Consider the following 22,923-nt stretch of genomic DNA (forward strand, 5'->3'; position numbering starts at 1 on the left):
GGATATAAGCAGACATACTAACAGGGTTTCCTGCTCTCCATGGAAACAGAGATTGCATACAGTTCTTTAGACCTTTCCCTGATTGGATTTGTTCGGAGGGAGAGAGATACACAGGTGGACAATAGGGGAAAACTCCAAATGCTACTGTAGGCCAGAAGGTCTTTGCTTTCCATGGTCTCGAGAGAGCATGTAGAGAGGCAGGTGACTGGGTCAGATCTCTAGAATTAAGCTTTGTTTGCTATTAATACTCAGGGTACTGCCTTAACAAGACAGGGGGATGATTCAATTGATAACAAGGCTTTTCAGCTACATAACTTCCATTGCTTCCCTTTCCCCTCATTAACCCATGCACATTTGTACTGTCTCTGTCCCAGTGTGTTGACAGCTCCTTCCCTGGTATGCCCTTGTGTGGATGAGAACTCAGTTTCTTCCTTGTGCATGCAAGGGTATACACCATCAATCACCAGGCATCTTATGGGGTCATCTCCTTTAGGTGGGGTAGTAGATAGAGTACAGGGCCTGGAATCAGGAAGATTCACTTTCCTGAGCTCAAATCTGGTCCCAGACACTGACTAGCTGTGTGGCTCTGGGAAAGTCACTTAACCCTGTTTCCTTTAGTTTCCTCATCTGTAAAGTGAGCTGGGGAAGGAAATGGCAAACTACTCCAGTATCTCTGCCAAGAAAACCCCAAACGGGGTCACAAATAATCAGACAGACTGAAAACGATGAACAACCACCCCTTAGCATAATCCTTTAGTTTCTGTAAGTTCCCACAGCAATAATTTTTTTTTAAAGCAATTGGGGTTAAGAAACTTGCTCAAGGTTACACAGCTAGTTATTTCCGGGTGTGGTGCTAAGTATCTGAGCCCGGATTTGATCCCCAGGTCATCCCGACACTGGGGGGTGCTCTTACTCGCTGAGCCACCTGGCCGCCCCAGCAATAATTTCTTATAGCTTGATCGCACCCTTTGTAAATTTTCCCCCTATATTCTGAAGCTCCTTTAAACTTGGCTTGATGGATCCAAGGCTCTGAACCTCTTCTCAGGAATCAACATTTCTAGAGACAGCAACACTAAACTTCAAACCCTGAGTTGGGCTGGTTTTGGCTGTATTATGTAGCTGCAGCCAAAATGTTCCTGTGTTATTCCTTCTACTCTCTTCAGAAGACCAGACCTATAGGTGAAAAATCAAGTCAAGAAAGCTCTAAGTTTTCAATGAGCTGCCATCACATGTCCAGATACAAAGAAAAATAGGAGCAGCAGGATGTAATAGATGCCATCGATGTTCTATGTCCAGAAGAGAGATCTCAAATGTGAATATTTGTTTTAAATGAATAATTTTCATATATTTGCACCATTATTACTATTTTTGACTAATGAAGACTTGTAAGTCTGATTCCATATTCATCTGAACAAAGGACTGAATACTTTGGAGAACAGGAGCTCTCAGGTTTGAATTCTCAGCCTTGTCTAATAATTGTAAAAGGTTCTGGAATTATGTAGCCATTTTTTCTTTGCAAAGGCTTTTTTTTTTTTTTAACAGAAAACAACTGTAAATATGTAAGAGGTACAATGATCCACTTGTGTAAGAATGGGAAAATCACAGCACTTCGGGGTTTTCATTTAATTTTGTGTAAAATAAGAAAATTGGATCAGATAATCTCTAATGCTCCTTCTGGCTCAATTCAGAGGTTCCTGGTGCCTTATCTTTCCCTTATGCAGTAAAGTTTATGAAATCTACCCTTCTGTTGAAACCATCAACATCTTTGCCCAGAGGAAAAGGCAGATTGAGACAGTTATTGTGGAAAGAACACTGGCTCTGTAATGGGAGGGACTGGGTTCAGTTCAAGCCTCTTTGGGCCTCGGTTTCTTCATGTGTATGATTAGACAAGAGTTTCTGAGGCTCCTTCTAGCTCTATGATCCTATAAGTGATGAATATCCACGTTTGTAGTTACTGAATTACTCCAAAGGAATTCTACCAATTGCTGTGCTTAACTCTATCTAATCTTTTCAAGATTAGTGCATTTGAAGGGGTTTCTGGTCCCTTTGACTAACTCAGCATAAAACCACACAGCCACTAGAATGTGTGGGCTACCTGGTTGGTGGTCAGGCTACTGCTGTCTAAATAGATCCAAGCTTCTAGGAACATATATACAGGTTCATTCTCCCAGGCTGGAAAAGATGAGGATAGAGTAGTTGGCAGTGAAATACTTGTATACATGTATTCCTGTGTCCTTATATGAGTATAACCACAGTATTTATATATCTTTTAATAAACCTTGTAGTTGGATCAACTTTTTCTAGATAGTTTGCATTCAAACTTGACCAGCAAATCTTACTTTTTTTTATCCTATAGTACCTTGCCCAGTAAACATAGTAGGTGATCAGTAAACATCTGTTGACTTAATGCTTTTGAATGACAAAATATTTGCTGACAATCACTGTTGAACGAAATGGGGACCATTCAAAGAAAAAAGAGAGCATTTTTTAGTCTTCATACCTTTGTCAGGGTTATTCAACTGGAAAATATCAGGATGCTCAGGATCATCAGGTAACTGGACCATCCATCCAACAATAGAGACTTTTTTTCCAGGTGTGGATTTATACTGGAAGAGACCAATCACAGTAATGGAACCAGAGAGTAAATACACATCTCACCAACTGTCAAAGTTCACACAATTTATTAATAATTTATCCCCTCATCTTTATTGCCATTATTTATCAATCCCTAGGTTACTCTCCTAAATTCCTCAATGACCTTTGTACCTGGTTCTGTCATCAGGATGAACATATTGAGAATCTACAAATAATTTCTGATTTTCTGCTAGGTTCAAGATGCCTTGTGAGATAGAGAGGTGCCTAAGACATACCCAGTGATCTCATGGATCTAATTAGGGAGAAGACATACACATAGGAAAAGAGAACCACCAATCCCAGGAATCATATGGGAAGAGAGAGAGCATAGTGTGGTTGAGAGAATGCCATATTTGGATATAAAGGACTGGGTCCAAACCCTGTTCTGCTACTTGCTAACTGTGCGATCTTGGGTAGATCATTTAACCTCGAGTGATCTCAGTTTCCTTATCTTTAAAATGAAAGGGTTGGACTAGATGACTTTTATGGTTTCCTCCAGTTAAAAATCTATATTCTTAAGACTATTCTCAGGGATTTTAAGATTCACACCGATAACTCTTCTAACAAGTTATCAACCCAAAGACTTACTTTTCAGCCATATGCTTCCACAGTCATGTATTACTACTGAACCTCTGCCATGTTCAACATGCTGTGAGTGATACAGAGGTACTTGTGATGTATTCTGCACTCTCAAGGAATTTACAGTTGATTAGGGAGGCAAATAAAAAGAGAAGTAATGATATCAAGAAGCATATGAGACTAAATTTATCTCATGAGACTAAATCACTTATGAATCGGTCACTTTTGAAATTTCACTCACCACATCCTCCTATCCCTTCTATTCTCCCATGCCCTCATTCAGAGAGAACTGAAAGACTTTTAAATTTCAAATCCCTAAAAAATTTCATTAGACCCATTATGATTTTGTCTCTTGATTCCTACTCTACCAATAATCTGGTTTGTGGACCTCTGTTGCTTCATAGCTCTGACTTGGTGTGCCATTTTAATAATTTATTAGTACCCTTGGAAACCTCAATCCCTGCTTCTTCTGACATCCCCAATCTTGGAATCTTTAGCCTTGGGGCATCTTTAGCATGAAACTCATTTGTTACTTACATGTTTTCTGTCAGTACCCCGTAAGGACTTTGCTCCAAAGTATAGCAGAGTTGATCCTGATAATGTTACCCAGTACCTAGACCATGAGGAAAGCTGGAAAGAGAAAATGAGCAAAGATGAAGAATAATCCATAATCAGTAATCACTTTATTATAAAATAACAACAACAATAATAAAAACATGTATAAATGGTGATTTAGGTAGACTTTGGTCAAACTCCGCCTTCTACAGGAGCCCTTTCTTGTCACCTCCACTTACCAGAGTCTTTCCTCTGAGACTGTCTTCCAAATACACTTGTGCACACATAATTGTTTGCATGTTGTCTCTCCCATTAGAACGTGAGCTCCTTGAGGGCAGGGTTTTGAATTCCCAGCACTTAGCACAGTATCTTGCACATAGTGGGTGCTTAATAAATATTTGTTGACCAACTGACTGACCAGTAATAGAAGACTAAGAGTAGTAGCAATCAGCTAGGTAGCTCAATGGATGGAGTGGTGCTGGGTCTGGAGGCAGGAAGACCTGACTTGAAATCCAACTTGAGATACTTATTAGCTCTATGTTCCTGAGCAAGTTACTTAACCTCTGTTTGTCTTAATCCACTAGAGAAGGAAATGGCAAAATCACTCTAGTATCTTTGCCAAGAAAACCTCATGGACAGTATTGGTGTGTTGTGGTCCACAGGGTCACAAATAGTTGACTGAACAATTGAATAGCAATGTAAAATTTATGAGGCGATCTCACAATCACCTTGTCAGAAAGGTAATGGGAATATTATTCCTATATTGGAGATGACAAAACTGAGACCCAGAGAGGTCAAGTTATTGTCTCATGGTCACATGACTAGTGTTAAAAGATATCTATGTAGCTATATCTCTATATAGATAAACACACACATCTAAACATACATATACATATATCAATTGTTATACAATATTCCTCAGAAGTTGGAAGGGAAAATAAAATCCATGCAGTAATAAAATGGAAAGGTGAGTTCTTTGCCCTGACCTGGTCCTACCCTCTTATCCCTTTAAATATCATCACCACCCAGGGATAAGATGGGAGAGAGTTTCTCTTTCTCAGACCAAGCCCCTAGGTTCAGTACCTTTGGTTCCTCACTGCTGAGGGAACTGAGGGACTTGGAACAGCAAGTGGTAGTGGGGATAGAGTGAATGACCCTGACTCCATCTTGTGACTGGAGCTAGCTCAGTTCACTTTCTATTCAGTTATGGGTCTAGTCAAATGTCTGTCTTGTGAGAAACTTTATTCGATTGTGGGAACTGGGAGAAAATCTTATTGCATTGTTTGAACCTAGCCCTGTGTGGTGGGGAAGCTGGCTCACCTCTATCTCCTATTTAGAGACCCTTAAGCAAGGACCACAGTTATGCTGATCAGAAATCTGGTCAGATCCAAAGAACAAAGCAAAGAATTTTCTCACAGTTATATATCTCAAGCAAGCCACATGCCTTATCTGAAAACTGGCTCCATACTGATCAGTCAGTTATTGTTTCCATGCTCCTTTGACTGTATAAAGACACTTGGGGATGTGGGAGAGCTCTTTTTCTGATTTCAGGGAATTGTATCTGTTCACTCCCTCTTCCAATTTGGAAATTCCCTAATTTTTCAACCAATTAGAAATCAGATTACCTAATGAGGCCTCTCTCAACTTAGTCTCTTCTAACTTGGGCCTGTCTCCTTGACCTTTCTCTCTTTTCCCCTCTATTCAATTTTTGGCCTGTTTTTACCCTAAACTCTCCTTTCTGTGCCCATATTCATACACATGCTAGCTCTCCAAAGATGCTTGACCCCTTTTCCCTGTCCGAAATCATTTGATTATCTCTATTTATATAAATGTATATCTACACACACCAACATTAATATACTCCTGTGTGTATATGTGCGTACATGTTTATTGACATGTATGGATATGTACATACATGTATATATACATATGTTATATATTTATATATTATACACCCTTATACATAAACACAAACATGTGAATATGAAAGAGAAGGCACACAACTATAGTAATACAATGGTAGTAATATATCCAAGAGTATTCCCTATTTGTTTCCAATTAGATTTAAACATCTACACATATTATATAAAATTTATATGTAACATATACATAAAAGTATAAATGTGTATATGTATATATGTATACCTGTACACATGTATAAATAGGCATATACATTTACATATATTATGTACATGTATGTATATGTACAAATCTAATTGGAAATTGGGAATAACCTTTTGAATATATTACTATATTTGTATACACATATGTATGTATATATATGTGTGTATATGCATATATATATTTCTTTTTTACTAATGGCTAGAAAGGGCCCTTCTATGCCTATACTTTTTTTCCTTTAGGGTTTTTTAAAAGCATAAATGTATGGTTTATTTTGATGGATTTTTCTGTTTATTGATACGTTTCACCTTCGACAAATACTGTCACTGTATGATTCTAAGCAAGTTATTGAACTTCTCAGAGCCCAGACAATTAAGAGGGTAAATTACAGAAAAGCTGCTGATTGGTACTGGTAGAGGGAATCCCCTATATTAATGAAATTATTAACTCCCAAGTTGAATAACTATACTAACTGTTTTGTAGATGTTCCTCATATTCCAAGTATAAATCTAATTTGCAAATAGGGAATAACCTTTTGAACATATTACTATAGTTGTTTTTCTAAGATTTTATGTAAATGTTTTACATCAATACTTCTTAATAAGATCGGTCTATAGTTTGCTTTCTGTTTTATCCTTCATTGGTTTGGGTATCAGGATCATATTTATCTCATAAAAGGAGTTTGGTCGAATGCTTTCTCTTTCAGAATCATGATTACAAGCATAAATATTAATTGCTTATTAAGAATCTACTTTTATATCCAGAAGTTTAATCCTTTGGTAGTGACTTTGTGGGTTATTTGATTTTTGTGTTCAAGATTGGTTCATTTAAGAACTTTCTTCCTCATTTTGCTAACTTTAATATTTTATATATAAGAGTAGGTTGTTGGTCACTATGCCCAGTCTTTATGAGCATGTCCCAAGTGGTAATGATGGACTTTTCTATATAGAAGCCTGAGAGCCTAGGAATACGCATGACAGAATGTAATAGAGATACCTCAGAGAGGGGTTGGAGCATGTGCTGATATTCAGGAACAGGTTCTAGTCTGTTTACCATGTGGTGAGGAGAAGCCTTTTCAAGAGTCTTTGGGGGTATGTTCAAAAAGCACTGAGTAGACACTTGATTATTTCTCCTGGCTTGGCCTCTTCTCTTTGTGTAATTTTCCCCTGGATGACAGTATCTAGTGAGATCCAGTATATATATGTCAGGGGAGAGGACTCAGGCCCTCCCTGTTTAAGGTATATATTTATTCCTCTGTTATTTTCTCTTTACTTTTTGTGATGATCTCAGCTAGCTGGGGAGGAAAACCAAATTCCCTTCTCCTTTATCCCTCTATACAAACTCCATAACCAATTCCTCTTAATAACAGGTGTCTGCTGGTGGACAGAAATCCCCCAATATCCACCTCCTTGAGGCCCTGGAAGCTGTGACTTTCTGAAAGGGCATTCTCTCTCCCATCCTAATGGAATTGGAAAGCTGAGACCTTGAAAAAAGGGAAAATATGAGCAAGTGTCTTAAAGATCTATGACCCTGTATTCAGTGTCAGGTTGACCAGAACTGTCTTGATCTTATATCCACAAAAGAGTTTGACAGTGGGCCACAATTTCCCCCAAACTTTCCATGGCTAGAAGCCTTATTTTGTGTCTCTGGCTAGAAAAAAATGAAATTACATTTGATAAGCAACCCGTCAGATATTTCCTTTTTACAGATGCAAGTACTGTGTTCCCAAACTGCAGAGGGTAGCCAAGGTGATTAGCTCAGAGACAGACCTTGATAAAACAAACTGGATGTGAAATGAAAAATTCATTCAAGGCATGTAATATGATCTTGATGGAGATTAAGGGAGATAGGGGAGGATATGTTCTGCTAGTCACCAGTGCCAGAAAGATAACATGAATGGAGAATAGAAAATGGACCCAAAGATGAAAAACTGCCTAGATGAGTTTAAACAGTATCTGTAGTCCTGGGATTAAGGAGGAATTTGTTCTGTCCTGCTGTGGGGAGGACAGGCCTTGGGACAGTTTCTTTGTGATGGTCAGATCCTGAGACTTTAGATGAGCCTCCAGACAAGTCTGTCTGAAGGCTGCCAGGTGAAAGACACTGAAATCAAGCAAGCAACAAGTATGGATTCAAATGTTATGTGACAGGGGCGGCCAGGTAGCAAAGCAAGTAAGAGCACCAGCTCCAGTGTCGGGATGACTAGGGATCGAATCTGAGCTCAGACACTTAGCACCCACCCAGAAACACCTGGCCGTGTAACCTTGAGCAAGTTACTTAACCCCAATTGCTTAGGGGTGGCCAGGTGGCTCAGCAAGTAAGAGTACTGGCTCCAGTGTCAGGATGACCTGGGGATCAAATCTGGGCTCAGATACTTAGCACCAGAAATAACTGGCCGTGTAACCGTGAGCAAGTTACTTAACCGCGATTGCTTTAAAAATAAATGTTACGTGACAGGTGCTGGGGGGCAAGGGTGGAATAAAAAGACAAAAAATGGATCAGTTCTTAACGCTGAAGAGTTTAGATTCTTTTGGTGGAAACATACACACATGTAAGTAAATACAAAATATCTACAAGGTAAAGACAGTAATATTCTAGGGGATGCACTCATAGGTGGGGTGAGTGGACTAGAATTAAGACATGGCAATTCAGCTGAACTTTAGGGATTCTAAGAGGCAGACATGAGGAAGGAAAGAATTTCAAGGCATGGCAGAGTGTGTACAAGGGCATGGAGATAGGAGAGGGAGTGTTATGTAGAAGAAATGAAGGTTGAATTGAATAAGATGGAATGGAATAAACAGAAATTCAGTTAAGAAAGAAATTCAGTTGTGCCACACTGACTTCACCAATGCCTTGCCACCCTGTGGAAACATCTAAGCACTTAATGGGCAGGAAAGTCAGAGCCTAGTGTAGATTTGGGTCCCCTGAACCTTCCAGGAAAGTCAAAAATTGAAGAAGGCAGGTAACATCACTGGCAATAACTGCTTTCAGCTTCTGATAATCTTTGCAAGGTCACAGCTCTCTCTCTTCTTTGGGGAATAAACAACAACAGAGGGGTGCTCCTGCCCACAGATCTGTGCCTGCCTGTATCAGTTCTTTGGTTACTATGGCAGTTGATGGAGGATGGCAGCAGCAGCTAAAGGAACTGGAGTGGGGGAAATAGCTCCACACAACCGGGCTTGCAAAGCTCACATATGCCTGGGCACACAGTAAACTGGCATTCTCTACATCTGTTTCAATATCCCGATGTTCACTGGGTATTGAACCTGTGACCTCATGCCCAGGTCATGCAGTTGGATGTGGCTACGCTGTTAGCTTTGACCAGTCTCTTCTTTGGACATAGTTATTGCCTATAGTATTGTTAGCAGTATGCGAGATAATGCAGGAATGATTTTGTAAACCTTAAAATGCTATAAAGTGTCGATTATCATCATGTAATTATTTCCTTGAAATAAAGACTGATGCTTTATTATGACATGGAGGTAATCATGAGGTTTTATGGCTAAAATAGCAGAAATCAAGTTCTGGCAGGTCCCACCAAGCTGGGGTCATACAAGTGGGGTTATTAGATTGTACATCCATAGAGAGGATGGACCTGGTTGCAGACACTCATTACCAGAAGCCTGGCCACTGTGGGGTGTCTGTTTTTGGCCACAGTGGCTCTACTGATTAAGGGAAGGGCCTGTATTGCTGGAGGGAGTGCTCCCACCAATAAAACCATGATCCTTGAATTACTCTTTTGAATAGCCTCTTTCAGCGACACTTTTTAATTTTTATTTTTAGAATTCCAGATATTCTAATGTTGGACTGTCTGGATCTATTTCCTAAAATTTTCCTGCATCTTGCATTTCTTTCCATTGATCTTCTGGGCCCCGCAGCCCTCCCCATCTCCCAACGCTGATTTTCTACTCTTCGTTAAATACTAACTGCACCACAGCTCAGGGGGTGAGCTCATTCTGGAGGGAGAGCACTGATAAGGAATTATGAATATGAAGATTATAAATATGGGAAGACATAGGATGTGAAGCAGAAGCAACAGAATAGTTTCTATTTAGCACAGACTCTGGGGATACTTTCCCAACGTCTACTTGCCTGGGCAGCCTGGCTCCCCAGAAAGCAGGTGGCTACTGCATCTCCCCTTAGAGTTCTAGGGGTAGCCCTGAGGGGTTGGGGCTTGCTTTTCTCATGCTATCAGAGCTCACACTGCTCCTGCCAGTGTGTTACCCTCCTGATTATTGGTTGATATAAATTGGTTTAAAAGGGGTATTTATTCATATGGTAACAGAAAAAGGGTGGTTGAAAGGAGCCACTGGTTTAAAAGATAACAGGCAGCCAATCAAAAGGAGGCTACCACCGTCCACACGGCAGGATACAAAGAGGCCTCCACTTTACTCACTCTGGCTGTGCTACACAGGCTTCTCAAGGGAACTTCCATTAGTGGAACAGAGACGCCCACATAAGCCTAGGTTACCTACAAAATTCAGGGGAAAGTCGGCTTAAGGTTAGAGAGCGCGTGTGGTGAGGGGGTAACTCACAGCTCTTGGTTGCTAGAAGTCCCTCCTTTTCTCCTCCTCCTCCACCACCACCTTCTCCTAACAGCTAACGTTTATATAGACCTACTATGCTCCAGGCACTATGCTAAGTGATTTACAATTATTATCTCATTTGATCCTCACAACAACCCTGAAAGGTCGGTGATATTATTATTCCTATTTTTCAGTAGAGGAACCTGCGGCAAATAGAGATGAAGTGACTTGCCCAAGGCCATATAGCTAGTGACTGTCTGAAGGTTAGGTCTTTCTTAGGTCTTTCTGATTCCAAGCTTAGGATTCCATCCACTATGTCATGTATTCTTTCCCTGGGATACTCATGAAGTTCCCATTAGGCATGATATGGGTCAATGGTTCTCAAACTTTATACTATTAAAAATATTGAGGAAACCCCTCCCCCTGGTGCTATTATGTGGATTATGTCAATCATTATTTGCTATATTAGAAATTAAAATGTCTTAGTATTATTATGAAAATAGTTTTGACCTTATGGATCCCCCCCAAAGGATGTCAGGAACCTCTAGAAGTCCCTGGACCACACTTTCAGAACTGCTGGTATAGCTTTTCTGCTGGACTCCTTGTAGAATCTTGAATTGTGTCCAGTTTGCCCTAGTCTCTCAGTGAAGACACTACCACAAATCACTGTAGTTCTGGAGATGCTGCTAAGATGATAATGACAGAGTTTAAATAATTTAGCCTTCTGCAGTTTACAAGGTTTTCCTCTAGTCAAGGATGAGAAGGAAAGGAAACTGAGGCCTGGGATCTTCTCTCCCTTCCCCTTTCTCCCACCCCCAGAGATTCTTTCTCAGGGTCTTGGCTGAAGTAGTCCCATCCTCTCTGCTGCCACACATGGGAATTCTCAGTTTCACACTAGCTCACTGGTTTTTATCTAAGTCCCATAAGTTGTAACCAAGTCCCTCAAACAGTCTGAATTGACTTCCTGCTGCACCTAGCTGAACTGCTTTTGACTGATTAATTGATACAAAGGAGGTACCTAGATCTTGCTTATACTTATGATTGCTTCTTCTGAGATGTGTGTTCACCTGATAAAGGTATGAGCTAAAGTTAGTGAGTGGAATGGGTTGGGATGATTGATTGACTCAATTGACACCGTCCCCCCATTCTTACACATTCATTAGCTTTCTCCCCCCTGATATTTATATAGTGCTATAAAGTTTGCAAAACACTTTATACATATCATCATTTAAACCTCATGATCATCCTGTGGGTCGGTATTAACGGTTTTATTTTACTCAATTTACAGGTAATTAAATTGAGGCTTAAGGGAGGTGAAGTCATTTTTCCACAGTCAGAGTTAGTGCCAGAGGCAGAATGTGAATCTTGACTCTGAGTTCAATATCCTATTTACCTCTTTATTACTTTCACTATGGAAAGAAATATATCAAATGGCAACAGAAACCCAAGAGAAATACAGTGGGTAACATTGTTACTACTTGGTTAAAGTTAATATTCATGGTCTTTTTAAAAATTAATCAGTAAATAGGAGAAGGTCACTTGTATGTATAATTATCTCCCTCACTCTCCCATGTAGTTTTGCTTAAATGTTTACAGGGTCTTGGCTCTTTTGTTTTGTTTGTTCGACTGGTCCTGTTGGGAACTTTGTTATTTTGTTGACACTGTTTTTGTTTGTTAATTTGCTTGTATTATCTTTCTCTGGCTTCTTACCCATATGATTGAATACATGTATCTGTTGATAATTAAAACAAATTTTATAACTCCCCTCATCTATTACATGCACACAAAATTATATATATCAAAACAGAATGGGTTGCCATGGGATACAATTTGTTCCCCTTCACTCAAGGTCATCTATCTAGCAAAGACTGGAAGACAACTTTCCAAATATATTTGTACGGGGAATTTTCACTCAGATAGAGGTTGGAAAAAATCACTCTGAGGTTCCCTTTCAACTCTGAGGATCTAGGATCCTGAATTTCATTAAAAAACTGTGGAGAAAGCAACAAACACAAATGTTATTTTGGAGATGATTCATAGGATCATAGATTTAGAAATGGGTTTGAACCTTTGAGGTAATTTTTTAGTTGAAGAAACTTGAGACCCATAGAGGTTATGTGACTTGCCAAGGTGACATAGACATTAATTAACAGGTATTAAATGGCACGGCCAAATTTTGAATGCATATCTGAGGACTCCAAATTCCAAACTCTTCCCAATGTACCATACTTATACTTGTTTGACTATATCCCTTCTACTTTCTTCAGCTCCCACTGATATCTTAAATTCTATATTACTTTACATTTTCATAAAGTATTTTGACAATTTTTTCCCATTTTTTTCTGTTGTTGAGTTCAAATCTTCCTTTTATTCCACTCTATGAGTTCTCTCTAGTCTATTAAATCCTCCAGTCCTCCTTGCACCCTCCCTGGTGTTGTTACAGTCTCCATTTCTGCAGTAGTTCATTCTTTGTCTTTCCTTTACTATAGAACTCTGTAACTTTCAAGGTGGACTTTTTCTTTAATTTATTCATTATTGTGCAAGTTTTAACTTTCTTGCTATTGTGTCTGGTATTTTTTTTTTTATCCTTTTCTCATATCATTTCTGGAACCTGGGAATGGTGGACCTGATTCCCTTGTTCGCTTGGCCTTCTGCCCCAAAATATCTTGGGCTGAAACTTCAGAAATGTTCCTTCCCCCCCCTGCTGTAGGTAGGGAAGGCAGGGGGACAAGGCTTTTTCCTTTTTCCCCTGCCAGATGAAGTGGCTTAACTTGGCTGTATTACTACCGCTCTTCTTCAGTGGTTGCTGCTTGTGCCAGGGCAAGCCCTGAGTGGGGGCCTTTGTTGCTGCTCCAAGGAAAACCCAATGAAGAAGTCCTTATTCCTGGCTCTGAAAAACTCCACATGGATAAAAAGAGAATAGGGATTATAAGAGAGTTAAAAAAAATCGATCTCATGAGTGCATGATGGTATGGCTAGAGAGCAGTTTATCTAAAACAGATCTGCGACTCTTAAGGATCTACAAGTTCACCAAGAGCCATAAATGTGATGTTGTAGACAAAGAAGGAACGTAATTTTAGGTTGCATTGAGAGACGTACAGAGTCCAGTAAAAGGGAAACAGTGTTCCCACTATACTTTGGTCTGGTCAGACTACACATGCAGTGTTAGGAGGACCTCTGGGTATTTAGAGAGGAGACTGATATTCTGGAAAGTGTCTGGAGGAAGATAATGTCCTCTAGACAGTAAAGGACCTCAGGATCATGCAATACGAGACAGGATTAATAGAGATTGAACCTGAGGAAGAGAGAATTTATAGGGAACATGGCAAGTATCTTCAAGTATTTGAGGACCTACTATGTGTAAGACTTATTCTTCCTGGCTCCAGAAGATAAAACTAGGAGCACTGGGTAAAAGTTGCAGAGAAGGATGATGTAAGGAAAAACTCCTTGCTAATTATAGCAATCTGAATAGAATGAGTCACCTAGGGAAAGGTGAATCTCCTCTTCCTTCCATTAAAGACTGGATGACAGTTTGTTGGAGATACTACAGAGGAGACATTGGTTGAATGAGAGGATGTCTGAATTTTCTTCTGACTTTTACAAACTGAAATTCTGAGATGGTAAAGCAAGTTCTTGCTGGTGGCAGTACGATACAGTGAATAATACAGTTAAAAATTGAATTACCTCTTCTCCCTACCTGTCCTGTGCTCCTAGAGGTTTAAGAGCAGTAATGGGGGGCAACGAGGTGGTGCAGTGAATAGAGCACCACTCCCTGAGTCAGGAGAACCTGAATTCAAATCCAGCCTTAGACCCTTGACACTTACTAGCTGTGTGATCCTGGGTAAGTAACTTAACTCCAATTGCCTCACCAAGAAAAGAAAAGAAAAAAGAAAAGAGTAGTAATGTATATTTCTGAGAACAAGGCATAAAAGAGGGAGTGGGTGGGGAAAATGAACTATTGGAGAGAAATTTAGGTCAATTCCCCAATCTCAACAGGGTATACAGCAATCCTATTTCTTTATATTCCTGAAGAGTGGGTACTGAGGTTGAAGGAACCATCCGGGCTGCCATTTGACAGTATGCTTTCCCAAAATATATGTGTGATATCAAGAACTCAGCAGCCAGGCTCCATAGTAGGGGGATCAACAGTGGAGCTACTTATTCCTAGGTTCTTATGCACTGCGGCTGACCCATTGGGAAACTTGTGACTGCCAACCAACCTTCAAATTCCATGATCACCTTGTGCTATATGGGCGAAGGGATAACAGGGAACTTTATGGATTTAGCTCTAGACCACATGGAACAGATACTGGGGAAACACTGAAACATGGCAAAGGTGTTAAAAAGCTTTGAGTACCCCCTCTGGTCAGTTTTAATAATCCATGAGCTGTGTCCCTTACAGGACCAGGTTGGAAACAATTCAGTGGATAGTCTTGTTCTTAGAATTTGAAAATTTATGTTGCATGACCCCAAGATCTTATGGAATGTGCAGATAGCCATTTTTTTTGTCTAACCTTATTATATTGAGGGCTGCCTACAGTTACTTCCTTTAGGTACCTTTCCTGACCCCACAGCTGAAGATTCTCTCTCCTTCCTCAAGTTTTTCCTAGCCTTTGCCTAGAGAGTCTCATTTGCTCTGACCTCAGTCTTCTTTGTGCAGGGCACCTAGGTGGTACAGAGAATAGAGTTAGGAAGACTTATCTTACTGAGTTCAAATCCAGCCTCAGACAATTCTTAGCTGTGTGACCCTGGGCAAGTTACTTAACCCTGTTTGCCTCAGTTTCATCCTCTCTGATATGAGCTGGAGAAGGAAATGACAAATCACTCCTTTGCCAAGAAAACCTCAAATGGAGTAATGAAGAGTCGGACGTGACTGAAATGACTGAACAACAACAATATCCTTTGTATTGTAGCTAGTTATGGATTTGTCTTTTCCCTTTATTAGATCATTAGCTTATAGGATCACTGAAGCTCAGAGTAGGAAGGGGCCTTGATTGTTATCTACTCCCACACAGGCCTGCCTAAGAATTCCCTCTATGACACCCTTGACAAGTGGTCATTCAAGAGGATCTCCTTTAGCGATTAGTAAATCACTCCCTTCCAAGGCAGCTGATTCCATTTTTAGACCACTCTAATTGTTGAGAAGTATATGCTCATACTGAACCAAAATCGGTTTTGGAGATCTAGTCCAAGCTCGTCATTTTATATATGAAAAAATACTGAATGAGGTACATAGCTGCCTGAAGACCCCAAACTAGTAAGCAGTGGACCCGACATCAGACTTCAACTGCTCTGACTCCAGATTTTAGCACTCCTTCCGCTACAAAGTCTGATGAGGTTACACGAGGATCAGCTGAAGGAAGTTGGGACTTGTTTTTTCCCTATGAAATTTCACCTTAGTTTTAGCCCATATTTTGAGTCTATTAAGATCTTTCTAGGAATTGATTATGTAAAATACTATATTAATTACCACTCCCAGCTTCATATTATTGGTAGATTTCATAAGCAAGCCCTTTATTGCCTTATCTTCAAAGTCACCGAATATTGACAAGAACAGAGTCAAGGACATAATCCTACAGTATTCTGCTAGAGATCTCTGTCAACCTTTATATCAGTCCACCCAAAATCACTCTGGGTTTGGTTATTCAACCAACCACTAATCCATCTAATTGTATTATCGTCCAACTCACATTTCTCTATCTTGTCCACAAGGTTATTATGAAAGACTGTACAATACTTTGATGAAATCCAGGTATGCTATGCCTGTAGCTTTTCCCTAATCTACTAGTTTAATAACTCTATCAGAGAAGGAAATGAAGTTAATCCTACATGACCTGTACTTAGTAGACACGCAATGACTTGCAGTGATTACTATTTCCATTTCTGAATACTGACAAACCAGAATCTATCTTCTTTTTTCTTTTGGTAAATCAGGACTTTCCAGTCCTTTGAAACCTTTCCCATTTTCTATAATTAAAAAAAAATTAGTGACAGCGGTGGCCATACTGACAAACTCTTTCAGGACTCTGAGTTAAATATTATCCAAAGCTACCTTACTGCCAGAAAGGAGAATAAAGAGAAATACTGGAAGCCGTAGAGATGCTGACTGCATTTCTATTTAGGAACTTTCCTAGTAATCAGAGATTACTCAAATTAAAATAGTCTACTTTAAGCAGTAGAGAATGCTTAATGTAGGTCATCAGGAAGAGACTTTATGGTCACTAGCTAGATGGTTATGATAAGGAGAATTCCTTCACTAAGTCGATGGTTTGACTATGTGACCAATTAGATCCCTTCCAATGATAGGATTCTAGGATTTCTTGTATTCCTTATTCTACTTTAACCCAGAGGATGGGCTTTTCTTTTGAAATTATTAATATATTTTTATAACATTTAAATTCTATTTCCCTCTTCTACAAATAAAGAATTTCTATCAATAAAGAATAAAAAAGAAAGAAAAAACAAAGCAGTTTAGCCACACAGTCTGACAATATGCAGTTACATGTTCATGATCTCCCACTTCTTGAAAGAAGGAAGTTATATATTCTCATCTCTTTTCTGGAGCCAAGCTTGATTGTTATAATCAATTATACAGTTTGGATTTTTTTTTCTTTCCATTTATATTATTTTAGTCTTTGGGTACACTGCTTTCCTAGTTCTATTCATTTCACTTTAAGTTCATATTTCTTCTCATGCTTCTTCAAATTCTTCATAACCATTATTTCTTATAATATTCCATTATATCTATGGACCACAATCTGTTACCTATAATTATGGGCATCTACTTTGTTTCTAGTTCTTTGCTTAAACAAAAAAGTGCTTTTATAAATAATTTTAAGCTTTTTTTTTATCATTGACCTCCTAAGGGGGGCATAATGGGCTTTACTTTGGATCTTTTAAAGTTTAACTATTTTAAAAGTTTATTTTAACGTATCTGATTATATTTATTCATGTTTATTTAGACATATTTTCTTCCTCCAAAGTCCTCCAATGCCTCACTGTGACCCTGGCTTCTCAAATATCTGTTGAGAGTAATGTCAGATGGATCTGAATAAGTTGGAAAGGTTTTGAGGACAGGTTTGGTGATAAACTGTTTGTCATCTGGGAACCAGCACAGATGAGCTTAGAGCTACTCATTACTAAAATGATGTTTACAAAGTCTTGGGCTTTAGCAATTGATAAATACCATCTAATAAGATGTGGCAGGTTTGGGACCTGCATCAAAGTAGGGACCACACACAAAGATGAAATCACACAACCTTGAGGTATTGCAATTAAGTATTTATTTTTTATTGGGACATCCCAGTGTTCCAATAGAGGATATATATATGCCAAATACAGCAACTGAAGGGCTGTTTTTTCCTCCTAGTTAGGGCCTCCGCACACACAGAGAAGTTGCCATTTCCTGACTCTGATGACTCTCTTTTTTTAAAGTCCTGTCTTTCTCATGATCAAGGAGGACACATGTGTGTATGTGTACCTGTATTTGTGAATATAGGTGGGAAATATACATAAGAGAGTAAAGGGGATATAGAAGGAAATACTGAAAAAGTTGTTATAGTTAACATTATAAAAAGTTGTAAATAGTTGTGGATATTGTTTCATATTGGTTTGTTTGTTATATTTATTTAAAAACAAAATTGAGGGAAAAAGAAACAAATAGTGGTTAGGTTTCCAGGATAGCCCACAAAAGCTTATTTGCCTCAGGGTATAGCTAAAATACAGAACATCTGCAATGAATAATAGCAACAAATATGACTATTGCAATACTTGTAATTAAGTGGAAAAAAAGTAAAATTGAATTAAACGAAAAAGGGCTATGGCAAATCGACATATAGAAGGCTGCCAGTCCCAGTCTAAGATACATGGCTCATAGAAATCCAGTAGAACTTCAGGCTGAAGTTTACTCCAGAGAAGAATAAATGTAGGCATAAGAATAGCTGGACCTATGCTTTTTTGTGCATCCAGACCTAGCCCATCACACCCAAGGATTAAAAACAATTGGTGTGATTTATATCATCTTTGACATTATCAAAGAGTCCCCAATCATACCAGTCTAGGGGAAATGGAGGGTGGTACATTGGAACCTAATAGCCTTGATGAGGACAGCAATTTGCCTCCAACTGTAAGGCTTCTTTTCCGTGGGAGAAGGAAGCAGGAAGAGGCAAGGTTTCTGGGATGGTGATAAGAAACTGGCCTTTATACTGTAGCAGCAGCACTTACTGGACTGACAGGAGGGGGAGCAAGAGAGTCAGGTGAGACCTAGTTGTGGCAGAGCCATCCATCTTAGGAGGGGATCATTACTTGGGTGGCTTTCCTGTGTGTCTGTGTTTGTGCTTCTCTGGGCCATATGTCCTTGGGAAGTCTTTTGCATTGATCAAATTGCGTGAAATCTTAATTATAAAGTACAGCAAAACATGACAACCTTTTCAGACCCCTTCTTGAGGCCTCTCTCACAAGTGCCTGGGCTGCAGGACCCTGACACTGGTGGTCCTGATAGATCACCACATTCTTTTTTTTTAAATTTTTTGACGGGGGAAGGCAAGGCAATTGGGGGTTAAATGACTTGCCCAAGGTCACACAGCTAGTAAGTGTATCAAGTGTCTGATGCTGGATTTGAACTCTGGTCCTCCTGACTCCAGGGCCAGTGCTCTATTCACTGCACCACCTAGCTGCCCCCAGACCACCACATTCCAAGCACTATATAGAATCAGGACAGAGTTTGGAAAATATTTCCTTACTGTTCTGCATGACCTGATGCTCCTCTCTTTCTGAAGGCAAAGAAGGTGACTAATGTCACACCTGGGAATGATAATTTTCAGGAAGGGTATTGTCAAATCAGTTAAATGAACATTTATTATACACTTACCATGTATAAGGAAGGCATTGTGCTTGTTACAGTAAAAAACATAATAGGATTTGCCCTCAAAGAGCTTATAAGAGGTCACGTTTAGACTCAGGCCCTCCTGACTCTAGGCCCATCACTCTATCCAATAATCCACCTTTGTTTTTGTTGTTCGGTCTTGTCCAGCTCTTTGTGATCCTATTTGGGGTTTTCTTGGCAGAGACACTGGAGTGGTTTGCCATTTCCTTCTTCAGTTCATTTTACAGAGGAGGAAACTGAGGCAAATAGGTTTAAATGATTGGCTCAGGGCCACACAGCTAGTAAGTGTTTGAGGCCAGATTCGAATTCAGGAAGAGGAGTCTTCCTGACTCCAGGCCTGGTACTGTCTCCAGTGCACCCTCTAGCTGCCTTACTAATCCACCTGGTTGCTTTGTATTTGTGGAATACAATATTGTTACAGATACTACTCTACAAAGTAATTAAAAACAGAGTAATCACTGTCAATTGAGGACATCAAGGAAGGCTTCTTGGAGGAAGTGGTACCTGAACAGAGAAGAGGAGGGACTGCATTCTAGCCAAGAGGAATGGCTTGCAGAAATGCTATTATCTTTTCCTTTAATGATCCCTTCCCAAAAGGCAGTATTCACAACCTACTGAACCAGTAGTCAACAAGGATTTATTAGGCACATACTATGTGCCCAAAAACTATAGTAAGCAGTGGGATAACAAATATATATATAATAAATATATGTATTATATATTTTGAATTATATGAATATATATTATATATGATAATGTATAATATAATAATATATAAAATATAATAAATATATAACAAAATATAATTTGGATCCTTAAGGGACTTCATGTGAGGAGTAAGAAAACCACAATATTTTATGGCTACCAACCAGGTGAGGAATACATAGGATTTGCAGCACTGGAAGTGAGCTTCATGACCACCTAGAAAACCCCCTCATTTTATAGGCCCAGAGAAGGAAAGCGACTTTACCAGGGTTGCACAATGAGGAGCCGACTCAAACCCTGGGTTCTTCTGACTCTAAATCCACGGGTCATTATTTCCATTATGCCACATTTTCCCACCTGTTTCTTTTTGTAATGATAATGATAATTGCTACTATCTATATAGTGCTTACCATTCTTTGGCATACTCTCAGAGAATCCATTTCCATGACATGCTGAGGGATTAGAGTAGGACTTTGTGGACAGTTCTATTTCTTCTCTTTTTTTTTTGCTTTTATTTTTTTTTGGAGGGGGGAGGGCAAGGCAATTGGGGTTAAGTTACTTGCCCAAGTGTTAAGTGTCTGAGGCCAGATTTGAACTCAGGTCCTCCTGACTCCAGGACCACTGCTCTATTCACTGCAACACCTAGCTGGCCCCTAATAGTTCTATTTCTTGAAGACAAGGAAGATCATAAGATCATAGGATCACAGATTTTGATATTAAAGGGACTTTACCAACCATCTAGCTTCTTCATTTCATAGATGAAGAGACTGAGGCACAGAGAGGTTCAGTAACTTGTGGTTATACCACAAGGCTATTTTTAAGGGGGGATCTGAGTAGCCAACTGCAAATGTGCTGTGCTGATGACTCCCCGCAGCGGGGAGAGGTTAGAAGAGAGAGGAGAGTGGTCCCCAAGTCTCAGCCTAAAGCAAAGCTCTGTCTGTATTCCTTTGTCTGGTGCCCACGGAAGTGGCTACAGGTGTTTTCCAGTAGGGACGCCCTGGGCCATAGGTGTTTCCATTAGGGTCACCACAGTGAAGAGAAGACCATAGTCAAGCATTCTTTCCTACATCAACAGTTTTAGAAACTCTTGGACTCTAGGTGGTGAATTCTCTCACTTTGGGCTTAATTACAACTAACTTTTCCAACTGAATACATCCATCTGCCCATTATCTTGGCTGATTCAGGGAAATGTTTTTATGGATTGATCTCCAACAGTGCTGAGCACACAGGATTGAAGGAGGGACATGTTCACCAAACAGTGGGTGAGAATGCTTGTATATGATATATACATTTTATATTTTCTCAAATTTGTTGGCCTTCAGTTAATATAATATTGTCTCCATTTCCTTACATAATCAATCCCCATTAGATTACAGGAACATTGAGTGGTTGGCCTCAGTGATTTGGGTGGTGGTTATGGGTCAGAAAGAAAGTTCCCCTGAAAGCAAGAGGGCCCAGGGTCAAGGGTAACTTGAAGGGGCTGGTGGAGCCCAAGCCTGAGGAAAACTTAAGGCATCCTTGTCACATTCATCCTGTCGGCCAGGGGTGAGGGAACATGAGGAGCCCAAGGCAGTGAGAGTCAGAAGCACTCAGTATTTTAGTGGCTGATGGTTGTTTCCACATTAGGTCTGCACTTACCGCAGGCTTTCGTCCTTCCTTGAGTAATGTTTTCCTTTTCAAAGGTCCCTCCATGGTAATGACCCCTGCTGAGTTCCCCAGTGCACAGCTACATGGCCCTGTGGGACTGATGAGAGGGAATCATCAAGATTTCTCCACAGAGAGGACGAGAGACAGTCCAGCCTTATAGTAACCTCTGAGCATCTCTAAGAAGTCCTCCCTCTCTGGTAGACAGGGAGAGTCACTACCCTAAACTTCTCTGCTATGAATGTCTTAAGAATTTAAGCAATTCCAGTTATATCTATGTAGCCAGTGGTGTCCAACAATGAGCGTTTGTTAGCTAGGACAAAAATAATAGCTAGCATTTACGCAGTACTTTACAGATCGCAAAGCATTTACCTTATATCTTATCTCACTGAATCCTCACTGCTCTGCTGGGAGGTGGGTGCTATTTGTTCATGGGGAGATATAATCCATGCAAGGAACTTTAGCAGGTTCTTTGTAAACCTGAAGCAATGGAACAGAAACTCCTAGAAAGTGGTTTTTGGTTGATCTTCATGAGGTTTCCAGCTTGAAGCAATGAGTAGTGTGGAGTTGACTTATCTGAATCTTGGGACAAGGCTATCAGTATCAAGGCTCACAGTACCTGGGACAGTGACATGACCACAGGTTTGGTGAGAATATGGTCTCTGGACTCATGCTCAGGCCTTCTTCCACCTGCAAACTTTCACATCCTCCCACCCCAAGGGTTAGGGTGCTTCCCTAGTCTATTCTGGGAGTTTCCTGGGTGGCCTGCTATTAAAACCTTCTTAATGAATCCGTCTGGAAAGAGGTCTAAGTTTGTACAGAAATTCCTGAGGAGGCAGGCAAAGCATAGGGGAAAAACAGGGAAAAATGAGACCAAAGAGGGGAAGGGTCATATTGTAAACTTACACCATCTCCCACCAATCACACAGATCCATTTAATCACAGGATTTAGAGATACAGGGAAACTTGGAGATCTAGTAAAAAACTGAGGTGTGAAGAGGTTCATTGCTTTGTTCAATATCATCCAGATAGTAATCAGGATCTTAATTCAGGTCTTCTAATGCCAAAACTTGGGCTCTTTTCACTATACCATGAAAACACTTTCATCTGTATCTCTCACTAAGGGTACTGGACAGATGGGTTTCTGGGATTCTGCTAGCTCCAGGGGCTGACCAAAGAGGCCTCAGGGCACTGGGCTGTAAGACAAAGGCAGGGGACATGAGGAGCCAAGTGGCTCCCCTGCATTGTAGATCACTTTCAGGTACAGAGACCAGTCCT

General features: G+C 39.9%; 1 protein-coding gene across 1 annotated transcript in view; it reads right to left on the minus strand.

Annotated features, from left to right (window-relative positions):
* Positions 1 to 22,923, minus strand: part of RALGPS1 (Ral GEF with PH domain and SH3 binding motif 1) — a 624,901-nt gene that overhangs the window by 17,385 nt on the left and 584,593 nt on the right. The window contains exons 15-17 of the mRNA XM_069082706.1: positions 21,640 to 21,745; positions 3,751 to 3,843; positions 2,501 to 2,606 (exon numbers count right to left, since the gene is read on the minus strand). Coding sequence (XP_068938807.1) covers positions 2,501 to 2,606; positions 3,751 to 3,843; positions 21,640 to 21,745 — 305 coding nt within the window. The remainder of the gene's footprint in view (positions 1 to 2,500; positions 2,607 to 3,750; positions 3,844 to 21,639; positions 21,746 to 22,923) is intronic.

The sequence above is a fragment of the Petaurus breviceps genome, unplaced genomic scaffold (genome assembly GCF_028583685.1).
Source record: "Petaurus breviceps papuanus isolate PSGF00001 unplaced genomic scaffold, PetGlider_PUasm1.0 171, whole genome shotgun sequence".
In the NCBI taxonomy this organism is placed as follows: domain Eukaryota; kingdom Metazoa; phylum Chordata; class Mammalia; order Diprotodontia; family Petauridae; genus Petaurus; species Petaurus breviceps.